General features: G+C 42.9%; 2 protein-coding genes across 4 annotated transcripts in view; both read left to right on the top strand.

Moving 5' to 3' along the window:
- The first annotated feature begins 16 nt into the window (after positions 1 to 16).
- On the top strand, positions 17 to 17,710 carry LOC133409945 (dual specificity protein phosphatase 19-like). 3 transcript variants are annotated; one of them, XR_009769478.1, is made up of 6 exons: positions 17 to 201; positions 545 to 783; positions 3,003 to 3,049; positions 5,759 to 5,911; positions 8,084 to 8,448; positions 17,663 to 17,710. XR_009769478.1 is itself a non-coding variant. In XM_061690571.1 (6 exons), the coding sequence occupies exons 2-6, from the start codon at positions 567 to 569 to the stop codon at positions 8,334 to 8,336; spliced, it is 555 nt and encodes a 184-aa protein (XP_061546555.1). In that variant the 5' UTR covers positions 17 to 201; positions 545 to 566; the 3' UTR covers positions 8,337 to 8,910. The 3 variants fall into 3 exon arrangements, 2 of the variants coding, with proteins under 2 accessions (XP_061546555.1, XP_061546553.1); XM_061690571.1 differs by lacking the exon at positions 17,663 to 17,710 and having other exon boundaries at positions 8,084 to 8,194; positions 8,310 to 8,910; XM_061690569.1 differs by lacking the exon at positions 17,663 to 17,710 and having other exon boundaries at positions 8,084 to 8,910.
- Positions 17,711 to 17,872: 162 nt separating this feature from the next.
- LOC133410068 (uncharacterized) overlaps positions 17,873 to 27,902 on the top strand; it is a 44,733-nt gene continuing 34,703 nt past the window's right edge. Inside the window, exon 1 of the mRNA XM_061690807.1 lies at positions 17,873 to 18,553. Within this exon, the coding sequence (XP_061546791.1) occupies positions 18,437 to 18,553 (117 nt within the window). The 5' untranslated portion in view covers positions 17,873 to 18,436. The remainder of the gene's footprint in view (positions 18,554 to 27,902) is intronic.

Here is a 27,902-nt window from a genome sequence, read left to right as displayed (position 1 = left end):
TACTTCCGCCTTTTCTCTCACTTTGCAAACGCTAAATGCTGTGGCTAAACGTTTTGAATGTAGCTAGCTAATATTCACGTTCCCGTTTTTTTTTTTTTTTTTACGTCTTAACAACAGCTGGCGTAATGTTATGTAAAGGCTGGGGACAGCAATTATAGCTTTCTAGTTGCAGGTCGCGTCAATAATCTATATTTTTATGAGGTGAGTACACGAATCATTTTAACAACAATAAAGCTATGTTTTTGGCTGTTACCGTATATTTTGGCTTAATCTACAACTAAATAGAGAAAAAAACTACCGATTTCATTCGAGAAATTGAATGTGATTTATACGTTAAATAATCTGCCATAAATTGTTTGTTAACACTGTAGTTGGAATTAAAGCAAACTACTGAACAGATTACATATTTATACTGTCACATAGTTTTTTTACATACATGCAATTAATCACACCCACGCTCCGCCACCCACCCAAAAACAAAACCAAAACCAAAAACAATCGTATGCCTTCATTCCTAAACTTCACCTTGGTGCATCTCTTCCAGTCCGACTTGACCCCCTCCGGTGATGCATTCACTGTCCGGGGAGATTGAGGGCTTCTCTAAAAGCCGCCTGAGGAAACAGTGCACCCACGTTACCACGGTGACGGGTAGAAAGCTGTTGGAGAGGCACACTGATGGAGGAGTAGAGGTGGAGGAGCTGGAGGAGGGAAACGGATGCGGATTTGTGGAGGATGAAAGTCTGGACCTTCAAGTTGGAGTGGTGCGACCCTTCTTACTGCTGGGTAAGAAACAGAATTGTAGCCTACCTGTCTCTACTACTAGATTAGCAATGATGACCTTTTATTTATGTATAATTTAATATGTATATTTTATTGATATATTATAATTTGTGGAGTTTGCATGCTCTCCCCGTGCCTGCGTGGAGTTTCTCTCGATGCTCCGGTTTCCTCCCACATCCCCAAAACATGCACGGTTGGATAATTGAGGACTCTATCTTGTCCGTTGGTAGAATGTGAGAGCGAATTTTTTGTTTGTTTAAATGTGCCCTGTGATTGGCTGGCGACCAGTTCCGCGTGTGTACCCCGCCTCTCGCCCGAAGATAGCTGGGATAGGCTCCAGCACGCCCGCAATCCAGTGACTTACATAAGGACAAATAGGCTTGATTACGTTGCAGACAAAGAAACCTTACTGAGCAATTCCAACTCACACATGTGGTAAGTTGCCAAGTTGCTCAGTAATGCAGTGAGCATGACAGGCATGCCATTGGTTAACACACAAGCCACAGTAGGAGTTGAATGCAATACATTCACAAATACCAACCTAGCCCTATGTACAGTATAGCTAATACACACAAAACATTATGGAACAATATGAAACTGTTTGGGCCAACAATATGGAACAAATGCAAGTAAAGAGCAATGCTTAGGTTGATTTTCTACAACCTGTAGTTAAAAAGAGCACCGCAAGAAATTCAGGGAAGCAGCACCAAGCACCATGATGCTTTTGCGCTGCTTTCAATGCCGAGACTCTCACACCGAGGCACATTGGCTACCAGCAAATCGCACGTCTTTTGTACGTCAGCAAGGGTTGACCTTCATGTCACTCAAGCACAGCACAACCGCCTTTTAAAAGCATATGCATGTTTTAGGCATTGGAAAGTGTGTGGCGAGTGACCTCAAGTGGACAAGTTAATAACTGCACCTGGCTAAAGTGTTGAATTGCATATATGAAACTTTAAAATTCATATCAATATGCAGTAAAGAATTGATTGCCACTTCCTAGATTTCCTCTATTTCAGGGGTTTTCTGGAACTTAACTCCCGCGATAAATGAGGGATTAATGCGTATAGCTAAGAACATTGAAAAAAAAAAAAACAGCGCCATCTGGTGGGGCCCTAACACTGTTGTACCTTGTGTACGTGTGCGTCCTGCTGGAGTGTCCTCGAGCCTGACATTGAACTCCCTCACAGCTCGATGCGGCCGTTGTGTTCCGTAGACGCACGCGACTCTTGAACCCCGAAGACGAGGCAACGCGTCAGCGGGGATCAATATTAATATTGCATCTGTTCGGCTCAATAAAAGTGAACATTTCCTCTACGGCACATTAGTGCGAACAGCATTGAATTCCGCACATTTTTCCTGCAAGTCAGCCGATCGGCATCGGCACGCACCGCGACGTCCACATGCTTACGACTCTGCTGGGATTTGCTGTGTTAACTTTTTTTTTTTTTTTTTTTTCCTCCCTCTCTCTTTTGAGCAAACTCTTTTCAAGATTATACACTTCTCCCATTTACACTTCACACAGGTTCAACCCTCCTCGTCCATTTTTATAAAACACTCACAGGAGAACAATTGTCCCTCTGATGGCAGATTGACGTTTACGCCTATTTTTCCTGACATGCCTCAGGACAGGATGTACGTACACGCGCAACTCTTTGTTTGTTTGTTTGTTTGTTTGTTTGATTTTTCAATTTAAGGAGAGCTGTCTTATCATTACATACAGATGGCATTCCACCTGTTACGGCTCTGGTACTACCTCAGAAGGTTGAAAATTCACCAGTAGATTTTTCTCATATGTTCTCAAATTAATTTCTTTTCTGTCTATATATAAAAGTTACACAAATTCTTTCAATGTTGTGAGCCCATTTTGGACACCCCTTGTGAATGAGAATCTAACTTTCGATCAAAGTGTTCTTAAAAAGACTCTTATGGATTAAATTTGCCTTCGTTAAACCTGCATATACAGTAGTGTTTTATTTAATTTGATATACTATCAGCATCAGTGCGTCACAGCCCGCATTCTCAACCACTCCGTCACAGCTGCCCCAAGATTTACTCTTCTTTTTTGTGTCATATTGAGAGATGCCATTTTATTATGCAATAGTTGCAGTTCATGCTAACCTGCAGCCGTCTGCTTTTTGTTCTTTTTTTCTTTTTTGCTTCGCTACTTTTGCTTCAAATGTTGTTTTCTCACATAATTTTTTCTTCTTCTGCTCTTTCAGCCTCTCAGGATGCGGCCCACGACATGGACACCTTGCAGAGATATCAGGTCAGTGTAGAAAGAGTAGGGAGGGGGGGCTCAATGGTGGGGGGCCGTGCCCTTGCGTGGGATGATCACATGTGTGGAGACATGAGATTAGATGCGGACTCGTGCAGTGTTGCTTCCGCTCAGTAGGGGGAGTAAATGATCCCAGCACGGCTCAAAGGAAATGCTCTCGCTCCAGGGACCGTCGGTTGCGGACCTCAACTCGTTCTGCCTGCAGGGACATGATGAAGATGGTCGTTCCCTGCTGGTTGTCGTAGCTCGTGAGATGTGACTGCATTTTGACAGCATTGAATGGCCACATTATTAGGTACACCATCTATTATGATCTGACACAAAAAGCTGCATCAAGAATTGTGAATTTACCAATAAATCCTCCCAAACAAAAGCCTAATTATCATTAAAAATATGGCACCGACATTGCCTTTTTTAGACATTTGAAAGTCTATTACAAAAATAGCAGAGAAAAAATGACAATATTGTGAAAAAATATTAAGCCTGAGTTCCCGACTCCGAATGGTCACATTTAGTGAAGGAGAGGTATTAAAATGGATCTGAATGGCCTTAAAAATGCTCAATAAAGCCTTGAATTTGTCTTCCTGAAGATGTCCTGACCAAAATACCAAATTAAAAATGCAGTTTTTTTGATTGACACTGACAGGGAAGTATTCATGTTGCTTATAATTGTGGTTGTACAGTACTTAGTATTGCTGTTTCTAATACAGTGGTACCTTGACTTACGTGTGCCCCAACGTTTGAATTTTTCCACTTAAGAAGCCGTTGCTCGGTCATTTTTTTGCTTTGTGTAGCGAGCCAAAGGTTCAGGTACGAGCAAGTTTCAGATACGCCGCTGTTCGAGTGAGATGGAAAAACATAATGGAGCAATTAAGGTACTGTGATGCCCTCGCATGTGGGCAAGGAGAGCCGCAGCCACTGATGTACTTTTTGAGGTTGATGGCATGGGTCAAACAGTCACACACGCAAATACGAAATGAGAACCCTCGCAAGGAGCTGCTGTAGGCCGCGCAACTCGGGCCAGCTCCTGATGTCACTCACTAGGCCACGCCCCTTAAAGGTACACATCCAACACGGACACTGTAGCACATACAATAATCGCACTTTACATTCGATTTCATTATGTTTCTCTGTATTTCTTTCATTTAAAACGTTACAAAATATAGTTTTTCCAGCAACAGGCACAGATGAATGACATTTCTTTTTATTGAAAATTGATTTAATATATTAGTAAACTGAGGTATCAGCAGAACAAATTAAACTCGTGAGTCAAGATACTACTGTATTTCGGTTATTTCCTGAAGTCACCTGGGAGATTGGGAATGTGGTGTCGCAATCAAATCTCAACAAACCCGAGAGAAAAAAAGAAATTGCTGACGTCCTCTTTGGTTTGCGTTCGAGTGCCCCAACGAGGTCGTTTATCACACTAACTGACTGTTGTAATTTAATTCCAACGTGCACCTGTGACATGCTGCGCACTAATTAGCGCCATCGATCACATGCTAACATGCTAATGCGTGCTAACGCACAAGAGGCCATCAGCCGCGTTGTTCCGGGTGGCTGTTTTTTCCCACATGTACATTGCGGCTGTGTTTCTAAGCAGATGTGGCGGCATGAAGAGGGAGAGAAACGAGTGTGCTGGAGTATAATTTGTTGACCTCCCCGACCCCCTCTTACACGTTCACTGCTGCAGCCGCGCCTCGTTAATGAGCCACAAAAGTGTTATCCACTTTGGACCGCTGCTCTCCATTTGCTGAACATAACAGTCGCGGTGCTCTGTGAGTCCGCCGCAGTCATCATTTTACTGATTCCGCACTCCTGTTTTTATTGCCAGCGTGAGTTCGAATAAACTGAAGTGTGTTGTTTTCTACGGGGCTCTCTTCAACTGCCCTCACGCCGTATAAACAGTACGGCATACCAGTGGCGGGCTGTGCATTTGGTTCCTGGGCCTTCAGCCATAAATAGCAATGTGACAAGATTTCCCAAAAATGACAATCTGTCAGAATGATGAGTTTGGTAGGAACGGCCACTTCAACCTGAATGCAACGCAGCAGGAATTTTCTAAATCAGGTTGTGGGTTCTGGAGAAATGGAATTTTGTTGTTGTTGTGGGAATCACCTTTTTGGGGAATGTTTTTGTGTGATATGGCCTACAGAAAATAAGCCTTCAAATTAGAGTAAAAGAGCATTTTCTTCCGTCAACATACGTCCTCGACCCTTTGGTTTCGTCTGCTACTCGCGGACCCCGTCGCCGATTGGCTGACGAGTTTAATTAAAGTACTGGTACAGGCCGAAATTCTGAGGGGTTCTCCAAGTCAAAGTGTCAAAAATACATTTCAAACTAAAATCCCTAAAAACTTGACTCAAATAGCAACTTTGTAATGGAGGCTTTTGAAGTGCTCCTACATAAAATTCCACAAAGATGATGGCCACCTGTTATGTTGCTACGATAAAACCGCAACAACAACAAGACTGAGAAAGAGCTTTTGATGGCAAAATAATAATTTATTTCCAGATATACAATTAAGAAACACCATCTGTCTCATAATAAAGGCCTCTGCTGTCTCCTCCTCTCTTTTTTCCCCACACACCTGCTTCATTTTCCTTGCTCTCCGTCAGGGCCAGTGTGCCGCCACAGTCTCCCACCTTCACAATTGAGGCTGGTTTGACCAAGGTGCCTCATTGTGTCTTTGTCTTCCAGGTGTCACACGTGCTAAACGTGGCCTACGGAGTAGCCGACCTGTTCCTCAATCAGTTGGTCTACAAGAGCGTCCAGATCCTGGACCTCCCGGAAACGGACATCACTTCGTACGTGAAGGAGTGCGGCTCCTTTATAGATCAAGCCCGGGAGCAGGTACTGCAGAAAATTCGTCCCTATGCATTCTCCAGCTGCGTCTCAGGGGAGCACTTACGATTGGATCTCACTGCCCTGCTTTACTGTGCGCTCAATCGATATCAATAAACGCACACTGTACATTCATCATGTTGTTTTATTAGAGACGGGAGAAGCCAATGGATGGCTGGCTACAAATTAAAGCAAGAAGCAGAAGGCCGAACATAGCTGTATCAGCAATGTGTTGATGTATAGTTTTGATATCTGAAACACCGCCTTTTCTTTATAACAGACCACACCAGATACACTAGACACGCATGCTCAGTTTTTTTTGAATGCACAGTTGAGTAGATTCTTAGTTCGAGTCTGCAGTAATGTTAGTATATGTGGAAAAATGATCACTGCAGAGCTTCGAGGCAATCAAGGTAATCTGATTCATTCGATGAATTGTTTCAGCCCTATTCAAGTGTGTCGTACGATAGCAGATGTACTTCTTGTCGTCTGCTTGTCTGTCCCAGCTTGTGTGAAGGGAGGGTGGTGAATGTGTAGATCAGCTTTGCTCGGTTTCCAATAAAATCTCTAAAAAAAATAAAAAATAAAACATCTTAAAAATGATCTAATTTCGGGCTCGAGCTTACACGACGACAGCATTTTTGTGACTTTAGGATTTTGATTATGGTGATTGCAAAGCGGAATAATGCGATTATAATCGCATTACAATCACAATCCACTGCTGCTCAGAACAGTATGGCTAAAGCGACAATCCAAAAACCGGAAAGTGAGTTGCATTTAGTCTTTAGGAGGAGAAAGTCAACACCCAGGAAAAGTTAGGGGTGAGTTTTTGTGGTTTACATCCTTACACTTCATTTGCCAGTAAAGAATGTTGCTAAACCATTGTCTGTACGATAATCAAAGCTTTTAGGATGACAACAGTATGGCCGTAGATACGGTATTTCCTTTATTTTCTGTGGGAATTTTTTTTATTCTAAACCCACCCAGTTGTATAACAAGTCCACATTGACAAAGTATGTTGGCTCCAACTGGTTTAATATCAAAATGTATCTGATGTCAGTTCAACAATCACTAATGCAGAGGCCTGCAACATCCCTGCATTGCGTTTACACTCTCGCCTCTCCAGCAGTGGTTTATCCGCAGCGCAGCACAACTCAAAGACCAAAGCTCAGCACAAAGACCAGGCTGGCATCAAGTCCACATTTGAGTGTCCCTTTCTTTACCTATGACCTCCTTTTATTGGATGGCGTTCCTGGCAGACCCTCGCGGTTCTTTCTGTGCGGTGGACAATGTGATATGTGCGGCGATATGGAAACACTCAGCCCAGCGCTGTCAAATAAGGACAAAACAAGAGCACTCGGACCAAAAGCAAATTAAGTTTCCATGTTGCCCGTCATGGATTATCCGGTTTAGGCAATTTTCATTTTGCAGATGTTTCTTATTCTCCTAAATGTATCAAAACAACGCCTGCTCTGTGTATCTATGGCAAAGCCTGCACAGATAATGCAATGGGGCGACCTCTCTGACTGATAGTGACTCATAAAAGAGGAATATTCTTCTCTGTGTCTGTTGTACGTTAGCCTGCACGAGCCCTGAGCGGCTGCCAGATTGGGTTATGTTCGGAAGCAAACCACAGAAAGCTGCAATTAAAATGTCAATTACTGCAAGAAAAAGCGTATTTAGATCGTCCATCTGACTTCATGGACATCGATTGACGTAGAAAGAGACTGATTCGAAGCAGTGACAAGCGACTCCGCTTGCAATACTAAACGACACAAGTGCGTCAACGTGGCGAGCGTCGGGACTGTCTCAAGATGTGCCTTCAATTTAATCATTACCACTCTGACACCGCAGGCACTAAAAATAATTGCATTGGCATTAATATTAATCAAGTTACATCTTCACGCTCCCATACACAGATTGCAACTTCACGTATTGTCGATCTTGTGTGGGATTGTAATACAAATACATAATGCAGTCATTTCTGCCTTACTTTATTTATACCGTGGAACCTCGATGAACACCCCTGAGGTCGTACAAGTCAGATTTTGACAAAAAGTTTCAGAATTCAAATATATATATATATATATATATGATGAAAAGGTTCAGAGTCATTACCTGTGAATCAAAGGAAGAACTCTTTGGACCAGACCTCAATGCTCTCTCTCTCTCTGGCTTCAGGATGGCGTGGTTCTGGTCCACTGCAACGCCGGCGTGTCGCGCTCCGCCGCCATCGTCACGGCGTACTTGATGTGGAGAGAGGGGCTCCCGTTCGGCGAGGCGTACCGGCAGGTGAAACTGGCGAGGCCTTCCAGTCGACCCAACCCGGGATTCCGCCGCCAGCTGCAAAGCTACAGACCATGATCATCACGTTCGAGTTCAATTCCATTCCCTTTTTATTCTGTAGCGCCAGTTCACAACAGAAGCAATCTGAAGGTACTTGACCTTTGGGGCGGGTCGAGAAGCATGCTCCTCAAACATTGGGGAACCGTGTCAGGCCACTGGAGGCAAGGAAGAAAGCTCCAACAGACCAAGTCAAGTCAAAGGTGAGACCGGGGATTCTCAAAGTTGTTGGGTCCACGTTTCCAAGGACCCCTTCATAATCCTAACGCCACTTAAGCATAACCTTGTGAGCCCCAAAAGGCCATTGGAAGTAGAATTTGCCCCTTTTCAAGAACGTGACAATAACAAATTGAGATTTTTTTCTGGGTGGTAGAAAAAAAAGTTGTCATAACAAAGAATTAAAAGAATAAAGTCACTTTGTTTTTCAAGAAAAAAAAAATGTTGTAGTGTATGTGTGTGGGAGCAAGAGTGAGATCAAGTGTGTGTGTTTTTGTGTGCGTGTGTGCGAAAGAAAGGGAAAGAGAGCGCGTTATAGTGTGTACAAGCGGGTGTGTGCGTATGTGCCAGAAACAGACAAAGCATCTCCCAATGAGAAATGATGGTAACTTGTCATATAAAATATATATCTGCTCTTGTTAGAAAGTGTGCACTGTCCTCTTTTTCTTTATTATTATTATTCTTATTATTTAGAAGGCGCAGCTTTTGGAGTTTGCGTTGGCGGCGGGCGCTCGGGGAGTGCGCGGCGGGGAGGTGTGCGTGTTGGTGGCGTGCCAGCGGCTTAGAAGAGGAGATAAGTTGTGCCAAATGGCTGGCAATTCCTGCCGGTCCCGTAAAGGTCGTAGATTATTTAACGGGGCCGTAAAGCTTGCCGACTGATTGCGTAGTGCCGGCTTCTGTCAGCGTTCATAAGCGCGATGTTTGCACACTACGGCTTCATTGCGCCCGATGTCCAGATGCTCTTACAGCCCGACCAATTAGACAAATTAAGTGTTCGCCTCGCCATATCGCCGTCCGACGTTTTGTGTTCCCGCTTTGTACCTCGACGTACGACTTTAATTTATTCAATTTAGTCATGCAATATACATTTTCCTCATTGAAATAAATTGAAATTACAATTCATTCCAGACCCCCCAAAAAACTACAATTTAGAGGTGCAACAATTATTCTTTATTATTTTATAATAAAGGGATGGATTTATTTTTTTATTCGATACATCGATTGATCGAAAAAGTAATCAACAGACTAATGAATTGTTGAAATAATCATTAGTTGCAGCCCTAATATCAATTTAATAAAATGAAAACGTGAAGAAATAAAGTAGTTTGATAAAGTAAGTGTAAAGGCCTTTTCACACTGCACTTAGCAGAGCGGAACGCTCCGTCGATGAAGCCGTTAATTTTACCAGAGAACGCCGTGTTGCAGCGCACAAGGCGGTCGTCCGCTGTCGTCGCGTGACGAATTGAAACATTTTCTGTTTCGGGAGCGCCGTTGCGATGACGTCCGACAGCGCATCCAATCGGAGCGGGTTTGGGGGAGTGATTTCAGAGTGCTAACCGCAAAAGATTTTGGCGTACTTGTACAGTAAACGGCGTGGAGGAAATAATAATGAGTGTGGTGTCCCGAGCTTTGGGACACGACAAATGACATACGATATACCGAGCGTCTACACTGGTAGAAAAAGCCTCCAGGCTACTTCCTGGTAGGCTGCTAAGCAACCACTTCCAAACATGGAATAATCTGATAAAAATGTATTTTGCATGAAAGTTTATTGCAAAATATCAAAGTTTATCAATCAATTATCGTTTATTTGGTATTTAATGCTTACACAAAACGAAATAAACAACAATTAAGCAATATCACACGAGAGGGAGTGATGTACTCGCCGACCTTTTTGAAACAGAGAGCTACTTCTTGGGTACTGATAATGCCAAGGACTACTAGTTTGATATACACTCCTGAGGCTGCACAAGGCCTGGTACATACATAAAGACATTCAGACTTTTTTGTGTGCTGATTTGGCCCCTACCAAACCAAGCACGTCAAACACCAGACAAGACTATCCTATAACATTTTTCGTCGGTCTGATGTGTGTTAAGAGTGGATTCGTCCCAGGTCTGAAACACTTTGGGGCCGACAATCTTAAATAACGACCAAAAGTCTTCATGTGTGTGGGGAGAGTTGACTTTGCCCAAGTTAGGACTCCGTGATTTGTGACGTGGAACAGAATATAGCCAATCCAGAAGCACCATGACTCAACAAAAGGAAACGACCGTAAATAAAAACAAGCATGTCATCCAATGTCACTTAAAAATTCTTGAATAAGTGCGGATGAACCACCACTAAACGTTTTTGGGATTGGTTCCTCCCCAAAAAAGAAAAAATTAAAACAAAATTGGGTAATCAAAACAAAACAAAACAAAACAGTGAATAAGTGAATCCGTGGGTGCTGAGCCAAGAGTATGCGGGTGTCTACTGTATATTTATTAAAAAAAAAAAAAAAAAAAAAAAAAGGTCTCTCTATCTATGGCAGATTTTCACCTATTGGAATAGATTGGCCCGGCACGGTGGGCGACTGGTTAGCACATCGGCCTCAGTTCTGGGGGCCGGGATTCGAATCCCGGCCCCCAGAACTGTGTGGAGTTTGCATGTTCTGCCCGCGCCTGGGTGGGTTTTCTCCGGGCACCTCCCGCCCGAAGATGGCTAGGATGGGCTCCAGCAGCCCGCGACCCTCGTGAGGATAAGCGGTAAAAGAAAATGGATGGATGGAATAGATTGGAAACTATTGGTCTGGAACACATCCTCCGCAAGCGTGTGAGAACAGGCACCACAAAGCGCGCCGTGACGGGACTGGCTCGGCCTTTCCTCTCCGTGGCTCTTCAATGGCATCTCTGAGGAGCGGCCATCGCCAGGCCAACTGGGTTCCCCCCTGACATTTTTCTGACATTTCACCGTCTGGATGAGAGGGCCCCCAGGATGGCTCCAGCCGTTCCATCTGTAGCATCTCCAGGGGGGGCCCGCAGCCAATTCAGCCCGTTCAGCTGGCTTTGCTCTTAATATGCCAGCGGAGGTATGTCCACTGCAGTCCAATCCAGGCTTAATTCTGCTTCTGCTGACTGCACGCGCGTCGCGTTTGAGCATTTATTCGCTATCTATGTGCGAGTATTCTTTGTTCTACAGTGAGACAATTCAGCACATCAGTAGAACAACTGCGTCTTACTCGTAGTAACAAAGGACGAAGAGCGGACTAGTACATGAACATGAAGATGGCTGTCAAGCTATTGAAAACATACTCAAACATGTTTTCGACAAATTAATTTGAGCATTTATTCGATATCCTTGATAAGGAGACTACTTAGTGCGCTTAGTAAGATTTGACTGCATACTCGTAGGCCAAAAGTGGCACTCGCAGGGAAAAAAACATTACCATTAAGACACAGTTGCTCTACTCGTGCGTTGAACTGTTGCACCATAGGACAAAGAGCGTACTATTGCACGTACCTTAAGATGGATTTTAAGGATATCGAATGTAAACGCTTAAACGGCTTTCACAGAGGCACTCGTAGTGGAAAAAGTCTGAACACTCCACTCAGCCATGTGTCCACAAGCATAACAAGATGATCAAATGTCCTGAAGTCGTTCAGCAATTTCACCCCAAGATTACATTTCTGCCCAGCCCCCAATGTTCCTGAATTATTCATTTGGGATCAAAGAACAATCAATACGATTTGAACATGAAGCTCCTTAGCAGCCATGCCAGATGTTGCAACTGGCCTGAGGTTGCCCCACAGAGAGGCTAATGTTGCTAACATAGGCATAGGCAAGACGTTGTCATGCGCTCTCTGTTCTACATACTGTGTTTGTTTTTCGTCTTGTAGCATATTTTTTTCAAAACTTCAATGTGGCCCTTTGGATTTATAATTTGAAGTTACAAAGTTAAACTATTAGAAATTAAATTGCGCAAAATCCTCGCATTGTGAAAATAACTTTTTCAGGAAATCTTAAAAAAAAAAAAAAAAAACACCATCTTGCATTCATTACCAAACACAGCAGTGTTCAAGTTGGTAAAATAGCTTGCTATCATATACCGTCGCGCACCAATATTAACACGGCACCACTCCAAAATCATCTTCAATCGCTAATTTAACTTGCCTGAAAATTGCTTATTTATTACACTGTGGTTACGTCAACATCCCAAACTCTTATTTCAAACGTCTTCAAGACATGAGTGATGCAATGACTAAAACAATGAGCGGACTAAGCAGTTTAATAGGCCCAAATTCACGCACTTACCTTCGTGGCTGACCAGTTCCTTCTGCACCAAAGAATGACAGCGATCCATTTTGAACAAAACCGCCTTATTCAAATGTGTCTAACCTAACAATTTGCTCTCATTGTAGTCTGAAAAACAACAACCTTTAAAGTCTTCAATCTTGAGGCGACGTAATGCCGCAGGGCTCCCGCAGAGTGAGGGAAAAGGCGGAGTTTTACAACACTTCTCGGACAGTTCAAAGTGTCAACGAGTGTTAATAGATTTGTTCTCAAGCTATTTTCAACACGTTGAATTGGTTAATAATACATGAAACTAACGGACGACGTGGGGGCACATCAGTAGTATCGCTTTGGGAAATTTACCATATTTGGATGTACGTGGTTTCTGTCTAACAGTGATAATATGTAACAGGACAGTTTGAATATCTCATCTCATGTTTGATGATTCTGAGGAATTCTTAAGTCATTTTCTAAGGAAACTATGCATACAAATGAAATAACTGCAGTATGTGATGTATAGTAAAAAAAATAATAATTCATTGTTGTATTGCAGTAGAACGGTGACGGATCGTCTAGTGAAAACACTTAAAGCTTCTCCATCCACCATGTTGGACCATCTCATGGTCCAGCAGAGCGTGTCAGAGTTCACACACTCTTATCATAAAGCAGCAAAACATCCCGTCCTCTCGCAGGGATAATACATTTTCTTTTTTTCCTCAGGCTTGCTGCTCCGCCGCTGTGAGCTCTCTTATTGCTCCCCGTGTGCCCGTGTGATGTATTATTAAATAAAGCAGGCATTCGTTTATTACGCAGAACACTACTAAAGTGCATATTTGACATTTTCTTTATCTCCCATACAGCCCCCCCCCCCCTGCCCACACACACACACATACGCGCGCTCTGCAAACATATGTTTACTGCTTACAATGTGCACATTTCTAGAGAATCAAAGAGTAAATAAATAGAGACCCTAGCGAGGAGTTAAACAGACAACATTTGCATTCGTGTTAAATGAATCTAGCGTTGCTTAGGGGAGGTTTTTAAGCTTATTATTACAGCAGTGGATCATGGGAGGGGAATTCATCAGATAAGCTGCTTAGAGTGGCCTTTATTTTCCTCAACGCTCTGCAGCAATATTTGCTCAGTGCACCATAGAAAGAGAGAGATTCTCTGGGGGTGTCCTGACAATCCTTCTGCGGCCCAGCTCCCTGCGCAAATGTTGCAATTCAACACTGCAAAATAAAAAGGGAAAAAAGAAGCCGTGTTCCCAATTATTGGTTTATTTGTCAGCCGGGCAGGATTTTGTGGGCATTTTGGGGATTCCAAAGCAGGTCAACATTCTTCACACGTCTACAATTGTTGTCCAGAATGCTTAAAGAACTTGTAAAGTGAATTCAGATATTCGTTTCTAAATACGTTATGCATTTTTGAAGATAATTTCTGACAATGTGCTAGCACTGAGAACTAAGTAGGAGTGAATTGTGGCGATATAGCGTTAAAGTGTTTTTCACTGTTTCAATTATTCAGATTTTTTTTTGGGGTGTGGTTAAAATGGCGCCCAGCGACGCCTTCGTTTCTGTTCGCGGTTATCTGAGTCAATTGTGACATGCCTACACCATGAAAATGTATCTCCCCTTCAGATAGTCCGCTGGTGTGACCGCTTTAGAGCGCCTCGTTGTTGGCCGTGAGTGTGCGCACGTCAAGGTGAGAAAGGCGGAAGCGCAAGGAAAATAATGGGGGGAGGGGTGGTGGGGCAGCCAGCGTGTGGACCTGAGCTTTGCACTGGCGTGCCTCATTGTTGTTGAGTGCCTCATTGTTTGCCGTGAGTGCATGCACGTCACAGAGTGAAGGAGAAAAATAGAGGTAAAAAAACAAAATGTAAAAGACTGACTTGACAGCCAGCGTGTGGACTCCGCGGAGCTTTGCACTGGTGTGGCCACTTAAGTGCCTCGCTCTCTGCCACGAGTGCGTGGCAGAGAGCGAGGAGAGAAAGAGAGAGAGAAAAGGCAGAAAAGCACCATAAAAAAAATTGGCTTGGCAGCAAGCGTGTGTTTCGCGCTGGTGTGGCGGCTTTGCAGCGTCACGGCATGAAGAAGCCCAGTGACGACCTGGGAGATTTATTTGTGCCACCGGAGGCTTTAAACTGGCATATTTTTGCTGCTCAAACACGTAGTTATGTGTAGGCAAAAGAAAGATGCCAGACAAAGTAGCATCCACTCTTCCAGGTCGTAGTGGTGCTATTGGATTGACATTTGAGCATGGTGTCCGCACATTCAGTTGACACACCCACAGTGTCTGAGAGCAGAGAACATTGATTTTGAAGCCTCATGTTATGTACTTTTTTCAATCATTCAAATTTGGCAGGGTTGTTAACAACATTCTTCTCTGTGGTGTGTCAAATTTCAAACATTTTCACTTTACAGGGACTTGAAAACCAGGGGTGGGAAAAATGCGGCCCGTCGGTCACTTACGGCCCGCTCCGTTCTTTAATCCGACCCGCAGAGCCTTTACACTATCTAGAATCGTTTCATATTTGTTGGCTTACGCTAGCTGTTTTTTTTCTCCTAAAATAGGTTATTTAAAGTGTTTATTCATTTTCACTTTTTTATTTTATCCATTTATCTCGTTATTGATTTATTGTAAAAATAGATATTTTTAAAATAAACTATTACACAAACACACACAAACATGTATATAAACAACCCCGATTCCAATGAAGTTGGCACGTTGTGTTCAACATAAATAAAAAAACAGAATCCAATGATTTGGAAATCATGTTCAACCTATATTTAATTGAATACACCACAAAGACATGATATTTAATGTTCAAACTGAAAGACTTTATTGTTTTTAGCAAATAATTTAACACAATGTCCCAACTTCATTGGAATTGGGTTTTTTTGTGTGTGTGTATATATATATATATATATATATATATATATATATATATATATATATATATATATATATATATATATATATGTATATCTTACATCCACATTTCAGAAATGAGGATAAGCGCTATAGGAAATGGATGGCTTGTGTTCCTAATGTTGTGGCCTTTGAGTGCCTATTAATGATGTCCAGTATAAAGGTTAATAAGAATCCAATGACCAAAAGAACAATTTGCGCTTCTATCGTTTGCTTTCAGAAGGTTCCCGTTAGGTGGAGAAGATTTGCGTGGTTTTGAACTCTTAGCCGCGGCTGCGAAGTCGTTGCACTCGTGGTTATGGAGAGGAAGCAAATGGTCTCCCGCTGCCCATCAGTCAGTCATTTCCCATAATACACTTTAGCAATGCCAACCGCAAACCAAACCACCTGACTGCGGTTTAATGTATGGGAAGGACTCGCTGTCCATCTGCCTCAGAGATGTTTTGTTAGGACCATGTTCGTCGTATTTTGTGTGTTAAGCAGGTTACATTTTAACCAATTACTAAAATATGAGATAGCCTGAGAGGAAAAATAACTCTTAACACACCTCAGAATAATCCCTCTGCATCACCTTTTAGAAACATCCAATTATCGGATCGGAAAGGGGGAATTGGCCTCAATTTCAATTTCGCCCCGATAATCGGTACGTGTAAACTCCGCTTTAGATCATTTGCTTGCCATGCTTGCTAAGAAAGCGAGCCCACCATTTAACGCTGTGGCTGAGTTGTAGCTTCAAGTAGTCTTTCTTGACTGCGACTTGGAGATAGACTATTTACGTAATTTAACTCTAACAAATAGCGATGAAACGATATTAATATTTCACATCACAATTACTGGTATTTTGACAATATTAATAAAAGAAAAACAAAGAAATAAAATCACAGATACACTCTTGGGAAAACATTTTTTTTTCCAAGCAAAAAATGATAAAATCAGCAACCCTCTGTACTTTTTGACATGAGAAATTGTAAATGGCAACAACCGAAGTGTACTGTACATTGTGCTCACGTACCAACATGCATTTGTTGTTATTTGTTGTATCTCAACGGGGGGATGTTACGGATTCACAGTCATCCGCTGTACGATGTTCAGTTTCATAAACAGATGGAGGATGCCTTGTGGTCATCTGTGACCGCACATTTCGATTAAAAAACATTTGGCGAGGGAGGGCTCAAGCCTTGATGTTATCAAATGGATGTTATCGCGTTTATTCTTTATCCTCGATATCCAGCTCAAGGTCCGTGTACTAATGCACTCTTTGTTCTCACTAATAGGACAACTTTGGTATACGACAGTGGTTCTATGAGATCCGAGTTTAATTTGTTCCGTGTCCGCACTCTCAAAACTCAAAACATCTGTATCCCAAAACATCTTTCCCCTTTGAAATGAATGGAAATGCTATTAATCCGTTCCTGCGTTCCCAAAAATCCCAACAAAATCATTTGTGTTTTTTATAAGAAAATGGATAGCTGGATGGCTGTATATAGTCACAACATTGTTAAATAGAATGTGGAAAAATGAAACAATTTGTGCATCATGATTAATTCATTGTGCTGCTTCTTCAGGAGTACATGCCTTGGCCACCTGGGGGCAGTGTAATGGTCACAACTCCTCAGTAAGCTGCAGTAATATTAGTCGGATTTCGCAGAGGAAAAATAATATATCCCTGTGAGTATTGTTATACACTGTTTGTGTTCATATATCCATTGCATAAAGGAACATTGCAGTGCTAGTTTTGTTAGCTCGTCTATGGCGTTTCCCATTCTATGTTACCGTTAAGCTAGCGAAAGGCAAAGTTGTGTGGTTGTTTTAAATACACACTGTGAAGTTGTTGTTGTTTTCTGTTTAGTTTGACAGTGAACTTTAACTGCGAGTGACAATAAACAGCTTGAAGGCTCTATTTTTGATGAATGGTTCAATGTTTGCTGCCACCATACAGCAAGTGTTTTTCTCACCAGTCAAAGCAAAAACAATCGGCCGAATGATTGCTCGTGTCTCGAAAAGCTCAAAAGTCGGATCGGTCATATCTGAAGGTACCACTCGAGTAGCACACAGATGTCAACTAGTGCAGAGTTTTGCCACACTAGTCACATGTAGTTATCCAACTAGTATTCTAAAGTTGTCGTACTAGCGTGCAGGACAATGTGCGTGCTAGTCCATGGACCTTAAAATGCATTATGAATATTATGGAAGAAATACTCCAATTTATTTCCATAGGGTTGGAATGAAAGGAGAATGTCCCCACACCGCTTTCCTGCTCGCCGGTAGGTGGAGCTTGGCTTCTTCTGGAAAGGAAGAAGAGGTGGAGGAGGAGGAGGAGGAGGAGGAGGAGGAGGAGGGAGGGCTGGAGCTGGAGATGATTAAGGTGGTGAGAGAGAGGAGAGGAGAGAAAGGGATGGCGGGGGGGGATCAACAGAGAGAGAGAGAGCAAGCGTCAGCACTCCATGCGTTAAAAGGGCAGATGGTAACGGCGGGTAACTGAGGAGCAAAGCACTCTGCTCGCCGCGCTGCCAAAGATCAGCGCAGAGCGAGCCAGCCTCTCAACACATGCAGCCGGAGCATCTCGCAGGAAGCTGGAGAAAACACAAGACCACCAGCATGCTCACAATCCCTCTTCTTCTATCATGCCACGCTGACAGGACACAGCAGCAGTAGGTGAGGAAAAGTGTCGAAGGAGGAGGAGCGGGAGCTGAGATTGCAGCAGGCAAACGGGGTGAGTCGGTGACAACATTTGGGAGAGACCGATGAATGAAAGATGGGGCGCAAAGTCGGCGGGAAGAAGAGAAGGAGGCGCATTTAGGACAAGAAACGAGTGAAATATTTCAAGGAGAAACTTGCGGAAAGAGAATTCATCAGCAGAAGCAGCGGCAGTAAGAGGGGAACTCTCGTCTTCTTTTTTGTGTTTGATGGCACTCGAGTAGGACGAGGTCGAGGAGGAGGACGCGTTCCGCTCGCAGTACAAGTCCGGGAAAAGTGTGCGAGGAGCTTCCAATGGCGTGCTACTACATCGTGATCAGCTCCACCCACCTGCGTGACGGACAGCTGAGGAGCATCAAAGGGGTGTTCCGAGGACCAATCGGAGCCGACGGACACAAAAACAATAAAACGGTGAGGCTTCTCAAACTTTCTGGGTCCAGGGGAGACATTTTTCCAAAGACCCTTTCGCGATCTAAACGCCATTTAACCATAACTACCACGTGTACCCCTAAACGCCATAGGAGTTATTTTTTGAATGTTTCAACCTAAATGTGCAGGAAATGAACCTAACCAAAGTAAATGTAATTGAGTCATATTTATTCATGTAATATTTACATTACTCAGGGCTTTTAATTGGCCCAAAGTAGTTTATTGCAATGGTACCTTGACTCACGAGTTTCATTGTTACATGAGCACTCAATATACTGTTGTATGTTTATAGTTTTCCACTGAAATGTACTGAAATGCCATTAATCCATTACAGTTGGCAAAAACGCCATTTTCTTTTGCATATGTTTTTTTTTTTTTTGTAAACAATAAAAAACAGATACTGATACCGGCCTTATTCCAATGTATAGGCTAATTGTGAAGGCTGCTGAAAGCAGCCACTGATGGTTGAGGCAAAAAAAAGTAAGTCCTCCTCACCAGTAGGTGGCGCTACACTGCGGCGGTTTGATATAATGGCGAATTATAATTTACATCGGTCTTTGTTCACAATTATCTGTCATTGTGTTATAGAGGTTTTATGTATCAAAAGTACTAGTGGTACTGTTACTCGGGATCAGTATGAGTGGAAAAAAAAAAGTGGTATTGAACATCCCTAATAAAAACATAATAAAAGAGAATTTAAAGAAATAAACTAGTTTTATAAAGTATAATAAGTGTACTGTTTCAAGTGTTGGGTGTGTGCCTGTGCCTTAGCCATTGACGTCAGGACCTGGAATCGGGTTAGTCTGGGTTTTGTATTCGGGTGTTTGACTGTGCGTCCCGTTCATTAAACGGCTGGAAGGTCATCGGTGAGCGTGGCAGAAGGCAAAGCAGGGATGCCAAATTACGAATAATATAAAAAATTGTTAGCCTAACAGCACAGTTGCCGAAGTTGTTTTCAAAGTCAACAAACAAGAAGAGACCCGTCGCCTCGATTCAACATTTGTAGATTACCATGATCTGGATGACTGACGATCTACACAAACATAAAGAAAAAAATTTTTTTTAGCAAGCACAAAGTGTGTGTTTTTTAATTGATATTGTGACACTACCTTAAAAATGACTCGGGTAATTATGTTATTAGGCTAATGCAATATGAAAAATCATAGTATCTGTACAAATCTTTTGATAAAGAAATAGAAAAAGAATTGATTCTGTTCATAACTTTTATGGACAGAATTTCTAGGCGCAGCCGAGGCGTAGAGGGGGTCCGGTTTGGTGGCCTCAGAATTGCATCTCTGCTTTTTGCAGATGATGTGGTTCTGTTGGCTTCATCAAGCCGTGACCTCCAACTCTCACTGGAGCAGTTCGCAGCCGAGTGTGAAGCGGCTGTCGGAAAAGGGTGGCGTGGCCTCTCCGCGTCGGGGATGAGATCCTGCCCCGAGTGGAGGAGTTTGAGTATTTCGGGGTGTTGTTCACGAGTGAGGGGAAAAACGAACGGGAGATCGACAGGGGGATCGGTGCGGCGTCTGCAGTGATGCGGATTTTGGAGCGGTCCGTTGTGGTGAAGAAGGAGCTAAGCCGAAAGGCGAAGCTCTCAATTTAGCGGTCGATTTACGTTCCTACCCTCACTAATGGTCACGAGCGGTGGGTCGTGACCGAAAGAACACGATCGTGGATAAAAGCGGCCGAAATGAGTTTCCTCCACAGGGAGAGAATGAGTGAAGGGCTCAGAGTGTGGGACCACATTGGGCGGCGCCAGATGAAGCGGCTCGGGTATCTGATGCCTCCTGGACGCCTCCCACCGTGAGGAGACCCCGGGGGTGACCCAGGACACGCTGGAGAGACTATGTCTCCCGGCTGGCCTGGGAATGCCACGGGGTCTGCCCGCAAGAGCTGAAGAAGTGGGTGGGGAGAGGGAAGTCTGGTCCTCCCTGCTAAAGCTCTACTGCCCCCGCGACCCGACCTCGGATAAGCGGAAGAAATGGATGGATATAAAAAAAGAGTCTAAAAAGTACCGAAATGCCTTATGAAGATTTTTCGGAACAAAATGCTTGAAGCAAGTGAAAATGCTCCGACACAAAAACTGCTTGCTAAGAAGAAATACAGTATCTTGGCAGACAAACCGCAAGTGATATTTTGCCTTGATTAAAGATATTTAATCTTGGTTAGAATTTGCTCGTTGTAGCGTAGGGAAGGACTTTTTGAAATGATACGACGATAATTCATTGCAAGTCATTTTGGGGACCCCCGAGTTCCGGTTCGCATACTCCCGGCATTTTATTTGCTCAAGTCACATCTATTCCCGTGTGACGACCGTGGAGTCATTAGGCGCACATCGGCATCACTTGGCCCCGCCTCCCGGCTTGATTGTCAGCTCCTAATCAAAGCGTTTGCACAGTTAATGAATTGCCACTTCCATTTGCTTAATTGACTTGAGGCGCAGGGAGGCAGATGGGACGAGGGCAGGAGGCAGCGCTAAGAGCTCTGCTGGCTCGCCAGCAGCGGCGGCGGCACGCTCGTTCGCTCGGAATCCTGGTCCGCGGCCCAGCCCGGCGTTTTCGCAGGTCACGGACGGCCCGTTTGTTTGATGAGCTGCCAGGTCTAATCATCGTAAGTTTTGAAAATTGATGGATTGACAGCGATGGTCAGCTCACACCTAAAGACAATCCAGAGCAGTGGCGTCCAAACATCTTCCTCCCAGGGCCACATGCAGTAAAATGAAACGATGCTTCAGGGTCAGCGCGAGGAGCAAATATGCCAACAAGTGATTTTGAATTCCCAACCCCCACTTTCATTCTTGTGCACTACAGTTACCACAGAGAAGCTCCTTCAAACACTTCCAAGACTTTATGGACTTGAAAGTTGTCAGGCGTATGACTCAATTACCCTGACCAGAAAGTTCCATTTATTAAAGTTGCCCAACATGCACAGTGTCATGTGTACCCCATGAGGGCTTGTGTAGCTTTGATTTTTCTTTGGCTTTTTTGTAGCGTCACCGTAGGTATCGTTCTCACTTCACATCAAAGCCCTATTGGCATTTCTGTTCGTTTGTCTTCTTCCCGTGAATGAAAAGCCTTTTTGGCAGCCACAACACGCGCGGTTACTCGCTAATTTTCACACACACATTGATGTGTGTATCGTAAGAGTCCCGAACACGACGCTCCCAAACTCACTCGCTAGCGCGCCCGTGGAAAGTTTGAAAAAATGAGTCCCCGACACCGACACAATATTTCCTGGACTTGTCTATGATAATAGGACGCATGTAAAAGTCTGAAGGGCTCATGCCACAAATTGTACAGGAAGTTGGCCATTTTGGTTTGAAGCAGACATTTTGTTAACATTTCCCCCGTACCTGGACAAACCTATTTTAAGGAATTGGCCCAAATGAGCCGCAATCCAAAGCAGCTGTCATAGGCAGCTCGGCCACGCTGAATTGCGATGCTATTTTGCCCGTGCTGCGCATGTCTTGTTAGTCGATTTGTTCATCATGATCGTTTTTATAATGAACAGATTGCTTAATAATGCGGACAAATAAAAGACCACGTGGGGACAGACCAATGGTATTGATTTATGAACAAATATTTCTCGACAGTGATGATATGTATAATATTTATTTATATCTGTATTTTCCTCACATGCAGTGGAGGGTTTTTCTGTAAACGAATAGTGAACGGTAGCAAAGATGATCAGAACCGTTGCTGCTTTCAGCTTTTGACTTGTGTTATTGTTTCCAGTAAGAAAAGTGGCGAACTTCTTTTTCACGCTTCTGTGACGAGAGTTATTCAACATTAGGTTTAGGATTCATGATCGTGACTGTTTGACCCTGGATTGGATTATTTCCAGTTTTTAATCCTATGTGAAAAATGTTCTCCAAATCCGAATGGATTAATAATATGACTTATTCACATGTTTCTGAAAACATGCATTAATTGAAAACTCCAAATTGCCCGTAAGTGTGAATGGTTGTTTATATGCGAGTGGCTGGCGAGCAGTTCAGGGTGTACGCTGCCTCTCGCCCCAAGCGAGCTGGGATAGGCTTCAGCATGCCTGTGAGGATAAGCGGTACGGAAAATGAATGAATGAATGAATCATATTTGTCGTTCAAAAGGTCCGTTTTTTTGGGGTGAAAATGTAGTTATTGTCAAGAAATACGTTGAATTTGGCAAACAAATGCATATGTTGGGAGAAATAAGTTGTATTTAGTCAAGCTAAAAGTCATCAAGCAGCGTAACAGTCATGTAATGATTCCACTCTTATAGCGTGTATGTCATCATGCAGATGTGGCGTTCCCTCCGTCCAAACGGCAGCAGATGTTTACGGGGCACATGTGCTAACGAGGCTTTAAACAGCCAATTAGGCGCTCCCAACATGCGCTGCGGTTGCCGTTGATCTATTCACATGCTTTCCTCCGGCTCTATTTCCTCCTCCCGCCTGATGCGAGATGGTGTTGATGACGATGCCTCCCCATTTTATTTTACAATGGAATAAAATCTCACGGCACGCCACCAAACAAACATGGAGGCAAACGTGGATACACGGGTTAATGCTGCCCCCCCCCCCACCCCATCTAGTGGAAGAGCATGCAATTATTCTGCCCGTCACTCTACGTCGCTGGCATAGATAGAGGAACATAAATTACATTATTCGGGCTAAATAATAATTTTCTTACCAATTAAGTGAAATTGGATCATTTCCCACAGCACACCTGGTTGAGAATCAATGATCTAATGAGATCCAGTACAAGAGCTAAAATGATTGGTTCATGTACTTATTATAAATAATACAATAAAATATCATTAATTTGTCGTACTTTTATGAAATAATTAATTATTATATTATATATCATTAATATATGTATTGTAAAATAGTGTTTTAGTAATTATAAGTCCAGTAATTAAGAAAAAGTCTGATTTTTCAAGAAATATATATTTTGTCAAGAAATGTTTTATTTTTTGTGAAATAAATTGATTTTGCCATTTACTAAAGGGTGTGTAGACCTCGTCCTCTTTAACAATTGGAAACAAACTAGTTTAAAGCCATTTCTTGGGGCTGAATTTATTAATTATTTTGCAGAGCTTTTATTTCGAATTTATTTTATTTCGAATTTATTTTATGAAGATTTTATTTATTATTGTTTTAGATGAAGTGATATTGTTGCGCAATATCTGAATTTGCCCACTCATGTTTTATTTATTTTTCTTATTTGACGCTCATGCTCTGACTGGAAACCGCAAACGTTCCCTTTAAAATGTTTGAAAAATGTTAAAATGCTCATTAATCAATGTAAAAATTTTTTTTAAAAGAAAGTTCTCCAGTCCAACATCAAAGCAGTCAAAGTAAAAACGCAAACAAGTTGGAGAAGAAAAGTGAAGCAATAAGGAGACTTTTCAAACGCCGCCCGCGTCCGTCACCTCTTCCCGGAATAGTGCGGCGCTCGCTATATGCGGCCGAGAGTTAATTGGCAAACAAGCGCACACGACGGCCGCCAGTCACCTCGGATCCTCGTGCGCACGATGACTAATCTTATCTCCGTCGGCGCGGGCGGCCTCTGATGTAATGGCGTGAAAGCGGCACGCCTCCAAATGAGCCGCAGAGATCTGACATGTGTTTGCGCAGCACAAAAAAAAAAATCAAAAAAAAAAAAATCAGAAGAGCCTTTTAACTGGGAGCTGACTCAAGATCATCTTAAATATACATTAAGTCGGTGATTCCCAAACACTGTCGAGAGAGATTATTAAATTCGCCACGGGAAATGATCCGATTTCACTTCATTGGTCCGAAAAGGATTATTTATTCATGTACTACAAACATTGTATCTTTTTTCATATATCCGTGCCAGTTACAACATTTAAGTGATTTATATTTAGATTTCAAACCCGACTTAAAACCTATTTTAATTCCTTGGCGTTCGACAGTCTCTGCCCGTTTTCGTGTGTTTTCGTCGTCATTGTTTTAATTATGCAGTGTTCAGTTATCTTATGTTTTATGTTTGATTTTTATTATGTGTGCTTTGTTTCAGCTACTGTATGGTTGTTTTTAAAGTGCTCTACAAATTAAAGTCGAGTTGAGTATTGTGACAAGCAGACCAATTGAAAATCCTGTAACGTGAATTTAAAATGAGTTTCTAAATACATTTGACATCTCTGAAGATAATTGCTGGAAACATGCAAAGGCTAGGAACTACGCAGTACTCAAATGTGGAGATATCGCGTTTTTGCAGTGTTTCAGTTTTCTCTCTATGCGGTGGGGTTGTACCGTATAGTTCAAGCAGCCCGTGTTGCTATTCATTTGCAGTGTGTGTGGCATGTTTGTTTGTTTGGTGTGCCATGAGATTTGATGAATGTTCAATATATGCCGGGGTCGTTTCCTCTCCTGACCTCCTTTTACTGGGCAAAATAATGTCTCAATCAGCCCCTCCCATCCTGCTAATAAATGATCCTAATCCTCAAATAAAAGTTTCCATCCAATTGAAGATGTTCCAATCTCCTTCACGATGACCACTCAACACTTTTTAAAGAACCCAAAATGAGGCAGAGGATGAGAGAGCGAGAGAGAAAAAGCACTTGACCTTGAGACAATATTCTTCGGAATAATCTGAGGATTACTGTAGTGACTGATTGCACGTTGTCGGGCAATGGCAACATTTCAGCATTTATTTGAATCTGCAATGTGCACAGACATTTATTGTCCTCATTCACGCTACATTTAATCCGTTTTCGTCGAAACCTGTAAAGTGAATTCACAGATTTGTTTGAAGGTAATTGCTGGAAACGTGTAAAGACAGAACTGTGTTGCACTGAATTGTGGCGAGACAGAGAGATTTTAAGGGGGCGAAAAAACAAAAAGTCAGACTTGACAGCCAGCGAGTTAAATGGGAGTTTGCTCTGCTGTGGCCGCTTCAGAGCGCCTCGTTGTCGCGGCGTGGAAAAGCCACACAACGACCCGTGTGGATATATTCCAGCCACCGGAGGCTTTGAGCAGATATAATTCCTCGGCTTCGCACATTAGTACTTTTGTGTAGGCACAAGAAAGGTGCTACGCAATGTTTTTCCAGGTGGTAGGAGTGGAATTTGATTGTCAGTTGACAGACGAGCGGGGCGTGGTTTCAGCGCATTCAGAATTTGAGGCTTGATTTGTCAAGATTTTCAAGCATCATTTTATGTGCTTGCTGATTTTGTTAATTGCTCACATTTGACAGCGGTTTTCGCAACACTGTTCTGCAGTGTGTCAAATTTACAAGACGTTCATTTTCACTTAACGAGGACTCGAAGGCATCGAAGCTACATTTAGTCTGCTTCGATATGACAATTGGCTTTCTCATTTAGATTCAAATCCAAGTTAGCAAGCGTGGACGCTTTTAGAATGGTAGCTTTTCACTTAATTATCCGCTCTTAATTAATGTGTCATCCTCAGTGAAAGTGTTGATGAGTTTTCTCAGCTTGAAAAGCGCCTGCAGTGTCAACCTGACTCATGAGCCAAAACTTTTAGCAGGAAAATTACACGCAAATGGTGTTTGTGCGCAGGCATGGGAATATTTCACACCTTTTCCCAACATCGGCGTGGCTGCAGGACATGTTACCGCGGCAACGTCCGCCGTCCCGGCCAAGTCAAAGACTGCAGCGCCGCTTTCTCTGCATCACAAGTCGAGCTCACAAATATCGGATTTGAATGGATTTTTTTTGCCTATAGAAAAAACAAATGACCATGAATTTTTTTTCCTCTTCTGTGATTTGCTTTCTTTCTCTGCATACCATACGAGCTTCAAAACTCTTTTTTTTTTTTTTTTTTTTTTTTTTTTTTTTTTTTGCAGAAAGTAGAAACCGCACAAAATCAAAAGCATGAACACCCGTGGCACCTGGTCAATCGTGGGCACCTTGAATAAGAAAAAAATGTAATCATCCAAATGAAATATTCTATCTATCTTGGCTTTCTGCTCACCATGCATACCACCACCCGCACTCTCCGTTCTAACAGTTTTTTTGAAACAAATGACAATCTGTTGTCAATTGTCTTACCTGGACAGATATGGGATACATTAAATAAATACTTCAGATATGTACTGTATGAATTTGTTATTAGTCTCGATGTGTGTATGTAATAGTTGTGAGTGTACTTTTTGTTATTGCTGTAGATGTGTGTAGTACGTGTGAGTAGTTGGTGCTATTGTAGATGTGTGTGTAGTTGTTTATGCTGTCGATGTGTATTTAGTTGTTGTTAATGGTGTAGATATGTGTGTAGTTGTTGTTATTGACATAGATGTGCGTAGCTGTTTTATTTGCCGTAGATTTTTGTGTAGTTGTTGTTATTGCCATAAATGTGTATGTAGTGTGTGTGTGCACTTTGAACTTACCCAAACAACTTGGCTCCTCGCTCCATAAATTAGATGTGGGCTAATTCCTTTCCAGCGCGTGTCTGTGTGTGTGTGTGTGTGTGTGTGTGTGTGTGTGTGTGTGTGTGCGCACGTGGCAGGAACTCTGTGGATGTGTGAAACATCAGCCATGACTGAGGAGCCATCTGCTGCCCACAGCCGTGTGTGTGTTTGTGTGTGTGTGTGTACGTGCGTGCGTATGTGTGTGTGTGTGTTTGTGTGCGTGTACCATGACAAGCGTGCACGTGGCAGGAACTCTGTGGATGTGTGAAACATCAGCCATGACTGAGGAGCCATCTGCTGCCCACGGCCGTGTGTGTGTGTGCGTGTGCGCACGTGCGCGTGAGACAAGGCGAGTGCTTGGCTGAACCATCCAGCTTATTTATTATGTTGTCAAATGCAACACGAAGAGTTTTGCAAGCTCGTTACGATGGCCCTCAGGTGTAAAACCTTCTTTTTCAGACATCAACTTCTTGCAAGTTTCCACGGTGACGGCAGCTCGCTGGCGTGATATCAGTCTCAGCCGAACACTGCACGGGCCGACGCCGCCTAAGAGCTTTTCGTGGAGCACCCGCACACATTCGAAGTCTCTTTCGGCTTTATTAGTGCTATAAGTCGTCTCGAGCTGGGGAGTGTAAATCCTGTAGCGACACAGTTTGAAAGCTCATTTATTCGCCATGTAAAGCGATTTGTAATATCGTAACCGATTTTTAAAATGTGAAGGAACCCACACATGAGGAGGAAAAATGGGCAAGTGAGTTGTTAGTCGAACTGACGATGACAGGCGATGAAGTCAACTTGACTTCGATTAATCGTTGATGTTACTGTTTTGCACCGATTAATCATTAACGTGATTGTTTTGCACGTGTAAACCAGGCCCGCTGTGTTTTGAATGCTATCGCTGTTGCTGTGTCACGGTCTCGCTTGTAAAGGAAAAAAAAAAACGGAGCCTGCGTGGGCATT

The sequence above is a fragment of the Phycodurus eques genome, chromosome 11 (genome assembly GCF_024500275.1).
Source record: "Phycodurus eques isolate BA_2022a chromosome 11, UOR_Pequ_1.1, whole genome shotgun sequence".
NCBI lineage: Eukaryota > Metazoa > Chordata > Actinopteri > Syngnathiformes > Syngnathidae > Phycodurus > Phycodurus eques.
The sequence above is the reverse complement of the archived record's forward strand: the minus strand, read 5'-3'. Positions and strand labels throughout refer to the sequence as shown.

Coding starts and splice junctions, on each gene's coding strand:
- LOC133409945 (XM_061690569.1), top strand. CDS start 567: ATGCATTCACTGTCCGGGGAGATTGAGGGCTTCTCTAAAAGCCGCCTG. Junction 784..3,002: donor GCGACCCTTCTTACTGCTGG/GTAAGAAACAGA, acceptor CTGCTCTTTCAG/CCTCTCAGGATGCGGCCCAC. Junction 5,912..8,083: donor TAGATCAAGCCCGGGAGCAG/GTACTGCAGAAA, acceptor CTCTGGCTTCAG/GATGGCGTGGTTCTGGTCCA.